This window comes from Lotus japonicus, chromosome 3 (assembly GCF_012489685.1).
Source record: "Lotus japonicus ecotype B-129 chromosome 3, LjGifu_v1.2".
NCBI classification, from domain to species: domain Eukaryota; kingdom Viridiplantae; phylum Streptophyta; class Magnoliopsida; order Fabales; family Fabaceae; genus Lotus; species Lotus japonicus.
This window is the reverse complement of record NC_080043.1, coordinates 76062550-76079156: the sequence shown is the minus strand read 5'-3', so window position 1 is coordinate 76079156 and position 16607 is coordinate 76062550. Positions and strand designations below refer to the sequence as shown.

The 16607-nt window shown below is 36.2% G+C and overlaps 1 protein-coding gene across 1 annotated transcript; it reads right to left on the bottom strand.

The window, feature by feature from the left end:
- Positions 1-6624: 6624 nt before the first annotated feature.
- LOC130745962 (ABC transporter G family member 36-like) lies at positions 6625-15921 on the bottom strand. The gene is made up of 22 exons (XM_057598425.1): positions 15732-15921; positions 14952-15326; positions 14174-14383; positions 13955-14039; positions 13671-13830; positions 13503-13579; positions 13356-13409; positions 12927-13017; positions 11622-11923; positions 10861-11459; positions 10408-10568; positions 10193-10302; positions 9933-10089; positions 9686-9838; positions 9426-9583; positions 8987-9319; positions 8604-8894; positions 8251-8468; positions 7941-8168; positions 7673-7844; positions 7309-7563; positions 6625-7214 (listed from the first exon to the last, which is right to left on the bottom strand). The coding sequence occupies exons 2-22, from the start codon at positions 15308-15310 to the stop codon at positions 6942-6944; spliced, it is 4446 nt and encodes a 1481-aa protein (XP_057454408.1). The 5' UTR covers positions 15311-15326; positions 15732-15921; the 3' UTR covers positions 6625-6941.
- Between the last annotated feature and the right edge of the window lie 686 nt (positions 15922-16607).

Genomic DNA, 16607 nt, shown 5'->3' with positions numbered 1-16607 from the left:
GCACAACAGCTGCCTTGGAGGCGATGGAGAAAGATTGGACTGCATACAAACAAGTCAAGGAGATAGAGGTTGAACAATTGAAGCAGATGGCGGCGATGCAACAAGAGACTAATAGATTGAGGAAAGAGGAGACTGAAGCTAAGAAAATGGAATTATTTCTAAAGTTAAGTGAAGAGGAGCATCTCAGTGACCACAAGAAAGAGCTGTTGAAGCGGTTGTCCCAAGAGCTCTTTGGAAATTAATTTTCTGTAGTGTTTGCTTTATTATTTTTCATGTGGTGTCAAGTCTGTAGTGTTTGCTTTAATAATTTGTCAGTGTTGTCGAGTCTGTAGTGTTTGCTTTAATAATTTGTCAGTGTTTTGTCAAGTCTGTACTGTTTACTTTAATAATTTGTCGGTGTTGTCAGTGGCTTTAATGTATGGGTTACCGAGTTTGAATATGCATCACTCAATTCGAATCTAGTCCTTATCCGATAATTAACTATAGTTCATATTATTTCGAATCCGTCAATGTCCACCATTCAAGTTATCTATATATATGGACTCATAGATCCACCATTCAATGTATCTCTTCCCATCTCTTCCCATCTACTTCCCATCTACTTCCCATCTCTTCCCATCTACTTCCCATCTTTTCCCATCTCTTCCCATCTACTTCAAATTTCACAAAAAATGGATCCACCAGAGTTTGATCTCGAAGCTTACCTTGAAAAAAGCAAGAGAGAAGACACTTATGTACTCAACCACTTTAGGGAGCGTAGAAATATAATATTGGAGGGTAGCGCACCTCGTGGTAGAAAATATTTCAGTAGAGATCATGCAGGGGCAAACCAAAGGCTAATTGACGACTACTTTGCCAATGAGCCTACATACGACGATGGAATATTCCGTCGCCGGTACCGGATGCAAAAACATTTGTTCCTTCGAATCGTTGCGGACCTTTCAAGTAGTGATAGCTACTTCACCCAGCGAGTCGATGCAGCGAAGAAAGAAGGTATATCGCCCTTAGCAAAATGCACCACAGCAATGCGAATGTTAGCATATGGTGTGGCAGCAGATGCAGTCGACGAGTACATCAAAATAGGAGAGACTACAGCATTGGAGTGTGTACGTAGATTCTGTAAAGGAATCATACGATTGTATGAGCAAGAGTACATGAGAGCACCAACCCAAGAGGACCTGCAAAGAATACTACAGGTTAGTGAAATGCGGGGGTTCCCAGGCATGATCGGGAGTATTGACTGCATGCACTGGGAGTGGAAAAATTGTCCTAAAGCATGGGAAGGTCAATTTGCTAGAGGGGATAAGGGAACTACCACAGTTATTCTTGAAGCAGTTGCATCTCCTGATCTTTGGATCTGGCATGCTTTTTTTGGATGTCCGGGAACCTTGAACGATATAAACGTTCTAGACCGGTCACCAGTGTTTGATGAATTGGAACAGGGAAACGCTCCACGTGTGAATTTCATCGTGAACCAACGTCCCTATAATATGGCATACTATCTAGCTGATGGTATCTACCCTTCTTATCCAACTTTCGTCAAGTCTATTAGACTTCCTCAAACTGAACCCGATAAGTGCTTTGCAAAACATCAGGAGGGATGTCGGAAGGACATCGAACGTGCATTTGGAGTGCTTCAAGCTCGTTTTAAAATCATCCGTGAACCAGCTCGCTTCTGGGACATAACTGATTTGGGTATCATCATGAGGTCATGCATCATATTACATAATATGATTGTTGAGGATGAACGAGATACATATGCTCAACGATGGACCGATTTTGAGCAAGCTGAGGGAAGTGGATCTAGTACACCGCAACCATACTCGACCGAGGTGTTACCCGCTTTTGCGGATCACGTGCGTGCTAGATCCGAGTTCCGTGATCCAAATGTCCATCACCAACTACAAGCAGATCTAGTGAAGCACATCTGGGCAAAGTTTGGAATGTATGATGATTAAATATGCTTTGTATCGTACTAATTACGTTATTTATGTGTTGTGTGTTTAGTTTGTTGTCTTGCATTTTAAGTTAAGCAAATAAAATGTATTATTGTGTGCTTTGTTACTTTTCTTCCATTTGAAGTTAATAAAATAAAATAAAATATTGTGTATATTTTTTTTAAAAAATATTAAATTGTTAAGTGTTTTAATTTAAATTATGTTAAAAAAATATTACGTTAATTTAATTTAATTTAAATAAATAAAAAAAATTAAGTTAAATTAAATCGATAATAGTTTATTTAATTTAATTTTTATCGTAAATTTTAATTTTATGAAATCATAAAAAGAAAAATATAAAATTAAATCAAAATATGAAATAAAAGTGGTGGGGTAGGGGGTAGGGTGTTGAATGAAAAACCATTGGAGTGGGTAAAAGTTGAATGAAGTGTTGAACTGGAGAGAGAAGGTGATGTGGAGTGTTGGGAAGAGAAAAAGTGGTGTTGAAAGTTGAAACCATTGTGGATAGTCTAAGAGGATATTGTAAGTGCATGCAATTTCTAGTTGTAAAAAACTGGTTCACTAAATTTGTTGAAAACAAATTCAATAGAGGGGGAAAGGCAGCGAAAGTGACCAATGTTGCTGTAGTTTGGCCACACTAAAAAATGGTCATGTCTATTTGGTTGTCCACTTACTGCTTGATCCTTGGATTTGGCACGAGCAGTCAGGGACGGACCCAGGTACATCTCATATGGGGCGCCCGCCCCCTTCTTCAAAAAAAATTTCTTTTATAGTAGTACTATATATCATGGATTCGCCCCCTGTATAAAAACCTATGGCTAGTTACTAAGTGAATCTACACAACCTCTTCCATTTTTATATCATTATACTATGTTAAAGGAAAGTAAATTTCACAAAAAGCTGCCCCTAGTGACTGATATGATCAGAAAAGTCATAGGTTACTCATGCTTTTTTATTGATATTCATGAATGCTTACTCTTGTATTTTTTTTTACGGGGACTTACTCTTGTTATATTAACTTGAAAAAAACTAAGGTATATTAATATAGTATATGGGAGGAATAATTATATGTACACACATCATTTTCGATGTGTGGAGAGGTGGAGGAAGAGAGAGATAGGAAGAAATGAGAGAAAAAGTAAAGATGTGATAAATGATTTGATTGATAGAGAAAAGAGAAATAGATATAAATGAAGGTGGAAAAGAAGTTGAGATGTGTTTATATATCATAACTCTATTTGGGAGAGCCACACTTCTAGTTCTACCAATGTAAAAAAAAAAAAAACAGGTTTTCTTCTTAGCTTTAATTAACAAGCATTCATTAGTAGGTATTATCTCTATGTCTAAATATAAGTTGTTTTAACATATTCATACTATGTTCTAAAATATATGTTATTTTGTAAATCTAAAGTATTTTTTCCCATTTTCTTCCATATATACCTTTATTTAATATTATATTTCTTACCTACCACCTTCATTTTTCACTTATCACAAACTATGCACTTAATCAATAATCATATTTCTCTCCCCTTAATATAACTACTTTAAATATGGGTATTTCAGTCAAAATATTTATCAAATGATGAGTTCTTTAAATCCGTGCATAAACTTAAACAACTTATATTTTGAAATAGAAGGAGTTGAAATACATCTATCTTATTTTTACTTTATTTTTTATTTATCTCTTTTCTTTTTCAATTATATTATATGTTGATTCTTTTACTTTCTCTCTTTTCTTTTTATATTTTTTTCTACTGTATTTTCATTTATATAGAAGTGTATATGTGTTGAATTTTTGCCCCCCTTACTAAAATTTTCTAGTTCCGTCCCTGCGAGCAGTCATACGCAGACATATAAATAGTGTAAATCATTATGAGACACCTTCACTTTGTGACGATTTATGACTGTCAGAACATTTTATGGGGGTAAAAAACTTCTATAAATGTGAGTGTCCAATAATAGACTGCATTGTTTATATGTTTACAAATCTTTATTGATTTAGAACCATTAATAATTGATATATTTTGTCAGTTGTCACAATCACTCAAGAAACAGTCTAAGCTACTGGACATATATAATGTAATGGTACCACATTATCCAAAAATTAGGTATTAGTGTTATTACCCACCTGAGAATTCTCTCATGATTCAAAGTGCAATAAAATATCTTTTTTGCTTGAAAAATAAAAGGTAATGGCCTAGCAAAAAGGATGAATGCATGCAACCAGCAGATTGTGTTTTGGGGTTATAATCTGCTGTACAATGTTTGAAGGCCCAAACTAATATATGTTAAAGTCTCTGGAAGACAAAAAAATATTTAAAATTTTCTGAAAGCCTGATCCATTCATTGATTTATGTGTGCATTTTTTTTGAAATTATTTATGTGTGAATTGTATGAATTAATTAATATACTTGACCAAATAAATTGTGACATATTTATTTAGGATGTGTTTGGAAAGTGAACTTATCGGATAACATCAAGGATATGCAAGTATTTGCGGGAGTTTATGTAAATACTAAATAGCTAATGATCTACCTATAAGTTGTTTTGATCTTATTTTCATAAGTTACTTAATTTAAGAACAAACACTTATATTTACTTATATAGTTGATATTAATCTTATTTCAATAAGCTTATAAGTAAGCGCTTATTCAATAAAACTTAATTGTGACTAGCCATTACTTAAGACGTTTACCCGACACCGACACATTAAATACAACATTTGTTTGACTTAGCTAGGAAAACAGTGAATAAGAGTTGCCACATAAGGAGGTTTTTTTTTTTAATATCTAAAACATATATCCTCCATAAGAGACAATTTACTTAATGTCGTTTGAGATGAGGACATCCACGTCCTGATGAGCATAAATCTAGCTATTTTTTTATTATTTGTTTTTATACACAATATTCGAACATGAGACCTTATTTATGTGAAATCAAACATGTATCATCTATCTATCTATTATAATATAGTAATTCAGAAGCGCGCAATGTGACGCATCCATCTCACCCCTTTCCTCATTAGCAAAATTTGCCAACTCAGATTTTTGACTGACGTATTAAACATATCTTACCCTGCCTCATTTTACAATCTCCTTCGCACGCATGCTCTTTGAGTTCCGCCGAATACACTGTACCATTCTCACACTGGTGGGCATGGCGACGGCTCACCCACGCCTCCAAACCCCATGCAGTTGCAAATTGCGGCGTCTCCCAAAGCGCTCTTGTAGTTGTGCTGACAGCAGCGGCGGCGCCACACTTATCCCCCAAATCTCTAACGGCCCAAACATCCAATTCAGAAGCGAAGATGAACACCCCAACCCAAGAATCTCCAAGTCACACATGTCGCTGATCACATACCCAAAAAATGTGTTTTCCGTTGTGTTCTCTTCTCTCCCACTTTGAACCTTTCTGTTTCTTCCATCACCACGCAGAATATTCCATTTTTCTTGCTTGGGTTTCCTAAAGTGTTCCATTTTGTGATGGGTTTAACCATAGCTTAGTACATATATTCATATGTACTCATGCATGACGCTTCACAAACACTTTTAAATCTATTATGTAATTTTCACTTTTATATTTTGTCATTTATACCTATATGAATCATAATAGAAGAAAAGTTTATGTTGACAGTTGGCACTCCTAATAGTAATACTCTTCATTGTGTCTTAAATATAGGCTGATGTAGATGAAAATGACACTATTTACTACATATAATTCATAGTTGTTACAATGCATAGGCACAAGATAGAAAGAGATGAGCACCTTTTTAAGCCTTCCATTCTATGTTACTTTCTGAACTTTCCTACCTCTCTGTCTCTCACTGATATCTCAGGGTTATACTTTCGGCAGTGTTTTTGGGAAATTAAGGTTTTTGGCTTTATATGAATCACTTTACTTCTGCTTCTTTGTGTCTTATAACTTCTTTGAGCATTTTGGTCTAATTTAGCTTATTCTCTGTTTATTATATGTACAAGTCGTATTTGGCATTTCATGCCTGGGAAAGATCAGCACTGAATATGAGAATGACCGGGATTTGGTAATTCAATTTTATAAATTCCTTGCAAACGAAAGAGGTAATGTCAACACAACAAATATCATCCGATCCGATGAAGAAGAAGAACCATTTGTTTAAAAGAAAACAAAGGCAACATCGACAAAGTCTACACTACGTTCATCATTTAATCACGACCAAATCAACGAGACAGATGACATTATATCTTTTGATGAGGAACAAATTTTAATTCAAAGCTTAAGGACAAACACATCTAAGAAAACCAGAGAGTCGGCAATACAAACACCATGAGGAAGCCAAAAAGAATAAAAAAGACAGAAAAATAGAATGTACTATTCCATGCGTAGCTTACATTTCATTTCTTGCAATTTACATCATGAATTTGACTATTTTATTTCTAGATTAAAAGCTTATTTTATTTTCATCAAAATAGCTTAAAATAGTTGTTTCCTTAAAGTTGACATTAACCACTCATGTGCGAGTTGTAGTAATACATTTTTGCGCGAGATGTAGTGATGCACTTTATATGTCTTAACAATGATCATTATCATAATAAAAACTTATAGAGAAATTTACGACATATTGAGTCAGTTGCATTCGCTCGCGCATCGCACGGTATTAGTCTAGTTTGAATAAAGCACAAGAATAGTCTCCAGGAAAAAAAGAATAAATTTTTATTCGTGGCAAGTAATATTATACAAGAATTGACGAAATGAAACACCAAAGTTCTTTCAGGTAGCAAACCAAGCTAACAACAGCATGATCCACTGGATTTACAGTTACAATACAACCTTCTACTAACAATATCAAAAACTATCGTCGTCATCTACCAAGTAACATAAAAGATGCTGCATAAATCTTGAGCACTCGCTACAGGCTCAATTATATACATACTTGTGTCCCTTAGACAACTGAATATTTGCAAGGATATAACGACTTGGTATCTTCCAACAATGCAGCTAGCTCATTTATCTGGATTGGAAGTTCAGGACCTTGATGCAGACGGCAAATACAAAGGCAAAGAAACAAGTGAAAAGGACCAAAACTGCAGCAACTGGACCCATGAAGTCAGGTTTAAAGCCATAATAGTCCTCAATATATCCCTTGACAGTGAAATTCTGAGTACTCCCAGCCACAGAGATGGGACTAGTTATATCTCTATATTGGGAAACGATCAATCCATACACGGTCCATGCTACAGGGCAGATCCAGTAGTACCATACCCACCATCCGGGAATTTTCTGAAATGCCAAAGTTCGTAGTTAGTTAGTTAAGATCATATAAGATTCATACCAATACGATTATTAATAAACCAAACTAGAAGGGTATACTCACAGGTCTTGGGATAAAGAAGCCAGAGAAGAGGTTGAAGAGTCCGTAGAACGCTGCTGCAAAGATTGATGCCACTTGGTGATTTGGTGTGATGGACACGGTCATCATACCGTAATATGTGAAGTACAGGAAGGAGAAGAAGCTGACAAAGAAGAACCAGAAGAACTTCTCCACTTTCCAATCGAAGCTCACCATAGCATACACAATGAGTGAGTAAAACGTAGTTTGGGCAAACACATATGGTATTTCGGTGAAAACCTGCAATTGACAATGTAATAAATGGAGTAAGGTAACTAGGTACTACGTAGTCGGCATCATAGCAAGCAACATGTTTAGTTTTGTGAAGTAAATAGATCAATCCTCTAACCTGTGCTATGGCATAAGGCAGAGGAGCATACATTCCAGCAGCCCTTTCTCTATAGAATACAGTTCTTTCAATGGCCACAACTGGTTGAACAGTTTGGCAGTTGTTAACTCCAACAAAAATAACAGCAGCATACAATGCTCCTATGACCATGCTCAAGTCGGTAGAGCTCTCCCTAAACATCAAAGATCATGACAAAGAAATTAGCTGAAATCCAGAACTAATGGTTGGAGAGTAAAAAGTCAGATTAATCACAGGAAGCAGTTCTCACGTGTTTTTGCCAATTTTCCAGAAAACAGAACCAACCATGATGGCAGCGAGCAAGGTGAAAGAAAACCTGACTAGATTATAATCAGGACTCCTCCAGTATGTCAGCCACTGCTTCCACAGACATGATTTAAATTGCCCCACTGTGGATTGGGAGAACTTAGTGGGAAAATACAAATCATTGGCTCCTGGTGGGGGCACGCTCAACTCCTTCACAAGAGCTTTGTTTCGCCTGATCAATAAGCAAATGTGTTAGTTAGCTCAAAGCTGATGTTTTACTTGAGAAAAGGTGTTATAATGGTCCGTTGACTTACTGAGCCAAAGCTGATGTCTTGTAGTACTCAGCGAAGTCCATTCCAAGCCGGACTTCAGCAGCAACGGAACTGACTTCAAGCATCCATGTTGCTGGGTTGTACATTTCCTTGATTTTTGGTACCCCTGGAATTTCCTCAAAGTATTCTACAATCTTGTGCGAATTCCGACCTAAAGGTCCTGCGTAGATCAGTTGCCCTCCTCTTTTCATCAAAATGAGCTGGTGCAAAAAGAAATGTTTTATTAAGTACCAAAGAGAAGATAAGAGAATCTCAATATAAGAGAAACTATATCTATACTCATATTAGGAAATATATGTAATTAGGAAACACATGACAGAAGCTTTATACAGTACCTCATCAAAGGCTTCAAAGATATCAATGCTAGGCTGGTGAATTGTGCAAACAACTGTTCTTCCAGTATCCACAGTGTTTCTGACAGCCCTCATAACAATAGCTGCTGCTCTAGCATCTAGACCTGAAGTTGGTTCATCCATGAAAATGATTGAAGGATTAGCAACAAGCTCAACAGCGATTGTCAGCCTCTTTCTCTGTTCGGTTGACAACCCTGTAACTCCTGGAAGCCCCACAATGGCATCCTTGAGACTCACAAGTTCTACCAAATCCATCACTTGATCCACAAATTGCTGAAAATATCAAATAATTGAAACATGTTATTCCACCCTTCTATGTACCTTTATTAAGAGAAGGACTAAAAAATATAGTGCTGAGTACTTACTGTCTTCTCCTCATTACTGACTTCTGTTGGTAACCTAAGGAAGGCAGAGTAAAGCAATGATTCTCTGATAGTAACTTGGGGTGAGTGAATATCAGTTTGTTCACAATAACCAGAAACTCTTGCAAAGGTTTCTTGGTTCTTAGGGAACCCAGAGATTCTAACATCTCCTTCAATGTAGCCACCGGTCTTTCTTCCAGCTAAAACATCCATTAGTGTTGTCTTCCCAGCTCCACTAACTCCCATTAGTGCAGTAAGAACTCCAGGCCTAAAGGAACTGGTTACTTCCCTAAGAAGTTGTAGCCTATCTTCTGCCACTCCTTGCGCTTTCATTTCCTGTCAAACTCAACAAAGTTAGGACTGCCTTCACCAAGCATTGTTATTTGTTAATGGTGTAGGTTATAAAATTATACTGAACAAGTGATGGGATAGGGATCCTTACTGCAGGCATATCCACGAAGTAATTAACAGAGTCAAAGGACATCGCAAGTGGTTGAAAAGGTAGAATCATTCCTTTTCTTGGGGCACCTTCAGTGCCTGAATCTGTATTTCTTAATCCGTTATTAGCTTGGCTACTCATTCTCTGCATTGCCACTTCTCCTGAAAATATTCATGCACAAGACAAAAGTATAATCAGCATCACTCAAGAACATACATTTAGCTAAACCATCAAGGATTAATGTTTTCTGCTTTGTTACTTACTTGCATTGTTTCCATCAGCAGTAGATAGTGATCGGAGCACTGACTCTCTCTTGGACTGAGGCCTTACAAGTCTCGGTTGTTCAGTGATGTCTCCTTCAAGATCCATTTCGCTTGCATCTTCTTCAGATATAATTGCTTGTTTCTTTCCAAGAGCTAGTGCAACAAACAAAAAAGTACAAAAAAATTATTATGACAGAAAAGAGAAGAAGTAACTCATTTAAAGATTGATCAGAATGCCAGCTCTTACGATTAAGGTACATAAGCGCAAGGGTGAAGAGAACGTTGTACAAAACGATCCAACCCACAAGAGCTGCGGAACCTATCCAGAACCAATCCTCTGTATCATAAACATCGAAGTTCGCCAATACTTTCAGACCCAATGTGGTAGTTTTATCCGTAGAGCTCTGCAGATAAGGACAAGTTCAAGTCAGAAACTAAACAAGTTTCTTCTTCTCAAGTGAGCTATTCATTTTTCATCTGCTAAACAAAAAAGCTCATGCAATTTACCTGCGGATGCATCCACCTTGGAGCTAACAGTTCATTCACAGTCAAGGAATTGAAAGCATATGACAAGGGTGAAATCCAGTAGGCCCACACCCACCAGTCAGGAATTGCACCTGTAACCATTAACCATCAATGTGAGAACAACATTCTCCGAAAACATGCAATATTAGAGTCAATTTTCAAATGCTTTTACTTCTGAATTTTGAATTGTCACTCACGTTTTGGAAGGAGGAAACCTCCTAGTAGAAAAACAAGAAGGAGCATAAGAGCTCCACCAGTATTAGCAATAATCATTGTTCTGCAGACTCCAGAAATGAGCCTAAACATCCCCGCTGCCATTTGTTGGATAAGAAACACCACCAACAGTTGCTTGAAGAACCTAAAAGATGGAACATGCACCAAAATGCCAACTTAGTAATTATGAACACTTCAGCTAATATCATTATCATGACATCTTATCTTCTTTGCTATCTATTATATCATCAAATAGCATGTTTGAATTCACTTATTTTTGCTCAGAATCAATTCTACAAACACTTGGTTCGCTGAATCTATTGAATACAACTTGATAGCTTGGTAGGTGTGAAACACATAATCATATCATTCAAATGCCACATGCAAATTATGGGAGAAAAGAGAGAAAAAAAAAAAGAAGAGTTATTTGAGGTTACCTGCTAGCTTCAGGTGCAAACCCTGTAGTGTAGTAGGTAATAGCCACCCAAACAAGAGACTCAAATATAGAAATGGGGATCCTCAACAGGAAATTAGGGACAGTGTAAGTCCAAGCAGGGTGGAAAAGGTGATCCCTGTGCTTGTAAAACACAGGAAGCCTCTGAATGGTGAGTGCAAGCTCAGCAAAACCATTGAACATGTTCATGACAGTGCCGAACAAGATTGCACCAACATAGAGCGAGGCATCACCTTCATTGCCCTGTTTCATCTCGGTCCTCAAGAACAGCGTTGCGGAGATCAAGGCGAGGATGCAGATTTGCACTGACTTGAAAATGTAGACGAAGGAGTTCCTCTGGATCAGAAGCCACTCCTTGTCCCAACATGCTTTGAAAATATCCTTTGTGGGAACAGAGTTTTTGGTGTAAACTAGTGCTGCTTTGTGTGCACTTGACTTGTCGAATGGCACTGATAACTCGCTCTCTAGCTGAACACCAACGTGGAATCGCTTGAACTTGTTTGCAAACTCAGTCACTGTCACGTAACGGTATGGCCTGTTCTTGTCTGACCAGTATTGTTCTTGGTCCTTCCTCGAAGTAACCTGTTCAAAATTTAGTTCACAAATTAAAAGATTTATTTGCAAATTAATTTTAGCACGAGCATGTTAATAGTAAAAACGTTAGGTGGACTAGTTTTTAACATGTTCGACCCGAGAGTAATATAATTATACGCATGGTGTTAGTTATGATGATCATATTCATACCTCTTGCAAGAAATCAGCTGTTCCCTTTCTTTCAGGGCAGCGGAAGCCACATGATTCAAAGAATTCGACAATGTGCTCACGTGGGCCCTGGTATACGACCTGACCCTCTGATATGAGAATAATGTCATCAAAGAGATTGAACGTCTCAGGAGCAGGTTGGAGAAGGGACATCAAGATGGTTCCTTCAGTGAGGTGCACAATCTGCTGCAAGCATTTCACAATCTGAAATGTTGTGGAGCTGTCTAGACCCGTTGATATTTCATCCATAAACAATGTTTTGGTGGGCCCCACAATCATCTCACCTGTTAATTAAAAATCAAAACCATTTCATGTCAGAAATAATCTTAACCATAATTGGGAGTGTTAGAGCATCTCCAATGAAGTCCTTATTTTGGGACCTTAAAATAAGATACTGATCTTATTAGATCCCACCATTGAAGCTATCCTACATGGCATGAAATCTTAGCAAAAGCTAAGATCCGTGCCTTAGCTCAGGTACTCTCAAATGTGAGATCTTAAATAAAATATATTTTTTTTCTCTCCTTCAATACCATAATCAAAGTGAAAATTAGGGAGGAAAATAAATAATATAAATATATTGGGTACTGTAGGTCCAGACAAAAGTAAAATAAGATCTCAACCACTAGAGTGAAATGTGCATGAAGACCTTATGAGTGTCTTAAATCTTATGTGGCAATTTGGGCCCACAAGAATTGAGTTAAGTCCCAAAATAAGTTCCTACCATTAGAGATGCTCTTATATGTATTTTTGATTCTCTTGTTCTGTTCAGTTTCTGCTTGATAGTGCCTCTGCACTTCATAGTAGAGAAATGTAATTTTTTTTGTCTCTTCATGCACTTTTAGCCCGCTTGATTCATCGAAAAAATTATCTAAATGTATATAGTATTTGAATGATCTAAATAAGATATTTTTCAGAAATCAAATAAGAAAAAAGGTGAATTCATTTTAACTGTTTTTTTTGGAGGTAGCCAAGGTAGGTCAATAGGATTTAATAATTCCAAAGATAGGATAGGAACAAGAGTTTTGTAGACAAAAGTACATGTGGCCCATGTGGGCCCAGTTATCTTAATCTTTAGAAAAATCTTTTATGTCTGAATGCATGTCTTGTTCACAACTTGCAGCAGCCACCATTGAATAGTTTTACTAATAAAATTCAAACATGATTGATATCAACTATCAAGTGTTGGAATTGAAAAATGTGAAATAATCATATAGAAGATATTGTATATAATTTGGAGCCAGATAATCGAGAAGAAAAATTATTGAGTTGTTTGTCCCATCTGACCTGTGGTCACACGCTTCTTTTGGCCACCAGAAACACCTCTGTGCATATCATCTCCCACAATGGTGTCCTTACAAATATCAAGCCCCAAAATCTGTTTCATAAGTAAGGAACAAGGGTTGTTTGTTAGAACATGATCAAACATTTAAGTACAGTGATTAGCAATAATTAAGATGAATGTAAAATAACTAAACTAAGAGAGTAGTTTTGGTAAATGAGTAATACTCCAACTAGAGACTACTTTTGGAAAAGCATTCTAGCATTGGGGGTAGGTGAATTAGTGGAAATCTTAATCTTATGGTGGGTGTGTTTTTTTCTAAGTCTAGTTGATGTGGAAGTCATAAAGGGAAACTTAACTACCTAACTTGTTATCCCCACACCACTCCTTTCAAGGTGAAACAGAAATGTTTGAAAAAAAAGGAAATAACTTACTTTGAGAGTATAGTCAGTAATGAGACTGCTTTCTGTTCCTTTCACAGCAGTAGCCTATACAAAGCATGAAACAAGTGTCAATTCTTCCATATATTAACAAGAATTGGGATAATTATTACATGAAATTGGAAAATTAATGAAAAGTACCTTCATGAAAAGGTCAAGTTCTGCTTCTGGGAATATACCAGCTTCCTTTTCTCTTCTAGCAAGCTCACTCAGTAAATCTATTGTAACAATCAAAACAAAATAGTTAGAAAATTGTTTAAAACAAAAAAAAGGAAAACTTGGGTTAAGAGAAAATGTTTATTCAATTACCATATCTAGTTCCAACCCCTTGGCATCTAGCTGAGAAATCCAGGGTTTCTTTCACAGTCATTTCTCCAACATGAACATCGTTTTGACTGATGTATGCTGCAGTTTTTCTAGGGACAAATTCATTAAGCTTGTGACCATTGTAAGTGATTTCTCCTGTTACCTGTTTCATTAAAACCAAACATTAATTTTTTTTCATCACTATAATTATTATACCTTAAATGTTGATAGATAACAATCTCTATAAAGGACGGATTTTTCAAGGAAATAACGGGGTTGGTGTCTACCCTCAAATCTTCATCCAATTTTCCAGCCAATGCCAACAAAAGGGTCGTTTTCCCTGAAGAAGGTGGACCTAGCAAAAGGGCCATCCTGCACAAAACCAAAAGGGTTATAAATTAAAAAGTTGTATAGAAAAGTCAATTAGACTATGAAAACCCATAGCTAAATATCTTCCATTCCAACCACTCTATGGAATTTGGATAAGAACTTGTTTGTTGTAGTACCTTCCGGGTTTAACAATGCCAGACATATTCTTAAGAATTGTGAGCTTTGTTTGCTTCGCGGTACTAATCCCACACGCGCCAAGAAGTGATTCTATAATGTTCAATGCAGAGTTTGGTAGGGTTGGCAAAGCTCTGCTGCCAACATAGGAATCAGCATCAATAGTCAAATTCTTGAACCTCACTTCCACAGTTGGAAGTCTGATCCCAACCCTGTAAAATTGGAACAAAATGCATTAGATAACGATTAATGGCACATGCTTTCAAATAAAAATGAACCATATTGTCATGTTTTCAATGAAAAATGAGCACATCCTATTTCTAAGTAACATTAATCAGAGCAACTGAATCATATGACTAATAGCACTAATTTCTTTTGTCAAAAAATTTATTGCAAAAGCTTCTGTCACTTTACCACAACAATCTCAACCATCCAAGTATTAGGTATGCAGTAACCACTAAGCTCTTGACAAAAAAAAAAGTTATGGGTATGCTTTTAATTCCTTGTCTACCCTGTTTTTCCAAGGATAAACCTAACCCTTGATTTTCAAAGGTAAAAAAAAGTAGCTTTCAAAAATTCTGTAAATTAAGTCTAAATTACATGAACATGATAATATGAAGAAATTAAACTATGGAAAGTCAAACTAGATGCAGATCATTTTAAAAAAAACAAGACATCCAAAAATAAATAGATGGGTTTCTTTGATTAAGAAGACTGAGCCTAAAAACTGTTTCTTTCTTTTTTCTTTTTCAAAAGTGAGTTTTTTTTTATGAAACTCACTTGTCGGTTCTGTTTCTGAACTTTCTGAGATACTTTTCATTATCTTCTTCAGCAACCTTGAAGATTTTGTCAATGATCTGTTGCCTATCATTCATATCAAGCTTTGTGACATCAACTTCCTTGTGCTGCATCCTGTTTCCTCCTTGAGGCTGATCACCCTCTGCAATCGTTTGAATGATACTGGTTCTGAGCCTGTCATAGGTGGGTAGTTTCTCAATAGCAGCCCATTTCAGAGCTTCTTCATCTTCATCAACATGAGAAGCCCTGCGAGAGTATCTACCACTCGCAAACACTTCTTCCATCTTCCAGCTTGACCTACTCAAGCTCTTACTTATGCTCCTGCTTAAATTCGTATCCATCTTGCCTCACCTTTTTCTGAAAAATGGATCCACAATTCAAACCCAAAGTTAGAAACAGAACAAGGTTTTTCAATTTTCATAGCAGAATTAAGAAAAAAGGCAGAGACTCGGCGCAACAGTCAGGTTGTTGCTAGTCACATGTTCGAGCTGTGAAATCAGACTATTACTAGACTGTCTATAATAGATTCACAAATTAAGTCCAAGTCATCACTGGACCTCGCGTATAGCGGGAGCTTCATAGCAATAGCACTAGGTAGGTTTGACTTTTCATAAAGAGGAGGGTATTTCATTTCATATCCTCTAAGTTCTGATCAAGTTTGAAGAAAACCAAAAACCAGTTCTTTGAATCTTTGATTTTCCATTTCTCACATCAAACACAACCCAGAAACACATGAAACTATGAAAGAGAACATGTACTTACGTGACTATAATTGGTGGTTGGTGTTAGAAACTTCAATTTCTTTTTATGTGTATTGCACTAATACTCTTCTCTTCAAAGCTTTCCCTCTTTGTTTGGATTCTTCTTTGTTCTCTATTCTCAGCTCAAGAGAGAGATTTTAGAACCATAGGCTAGTAACCTGAGCTGAGTTTTGGAGCTATGAAGGAAAAGTTTAGTGTATATATAAGGTGTGTGTTTGATTTCTAAATATAATCGGTGAGAGATAGGGGCTGCCCCTTATGATGTGAATAATGAGAATTATTAATAATAAATATTTAAATAATAAGTTGCTTGTATTGAATGCAACCAGAAGCAAAGTAGTAAGAAATAAAAGTCCATTCAAACATGACCGCAGTTGGGGGCTTTCCTGGAAATGGGCTGTTTTGAATAAAACTGCATTTTAAAATCCTTTTTTTTTTCTGAAAAAATTATATAGGTTTTTGTCTTTTGTAAATCTGGATTCACTTTATTAGTTATCAGATCTTAACATGTGAAGTCAAGTGGGGATTCAAGAATCTCTAACCTTGGATTGCAATTTAGTTTAAAATAAAAACTGGCTAAATAATAGCTAAGAAACTATTTATTATTTAAAGGTGAGTGAAAAATAATCTCACTATTTTCATCTTTGATATTTTGGCAAATTAAAAACGTTTGATTCTTTCAGACCAGTTCCACTTTGAAATAAACAACAGAATATAAATTAAAAGGGAATAATATTTGTTGCATTTTTAAAAATGAATAAGACTTGGTCAACCTATAAGAGTGCTAGAAGCTAGGACAATTTCAACAGTGATAAATTTTGTTTTCATGTTTAATTATTTTCAGAGGTTTGACTAAATTAATATTAGTTGTTGAGTG

Bases quoted from the DNA above. Each gene is read 5' to 3' on its own strand.
- LOC130745962 (XM_057598425.1), bottom strand. From the start codon at position 15,310: ATGGATACGAATTTAAGCAGGAGCATAAGTAAGAGCTTGAGTAGGTCA. The intron at 8,169-8,250 runs GTAAGTCAACGG...CTTATTGATCAG, and splicing joins AAGACATCAGCTTTGGCTCA to GCGAAACAAAGCTCTTGTGA. The intron at 7,215-7,308 runs GTGAGTATACCC...TTGGCATTTCAG, and splicing joins GCTTCTTTATCCCAAGACCT to AAAATTCCCGGATGGTGGGT.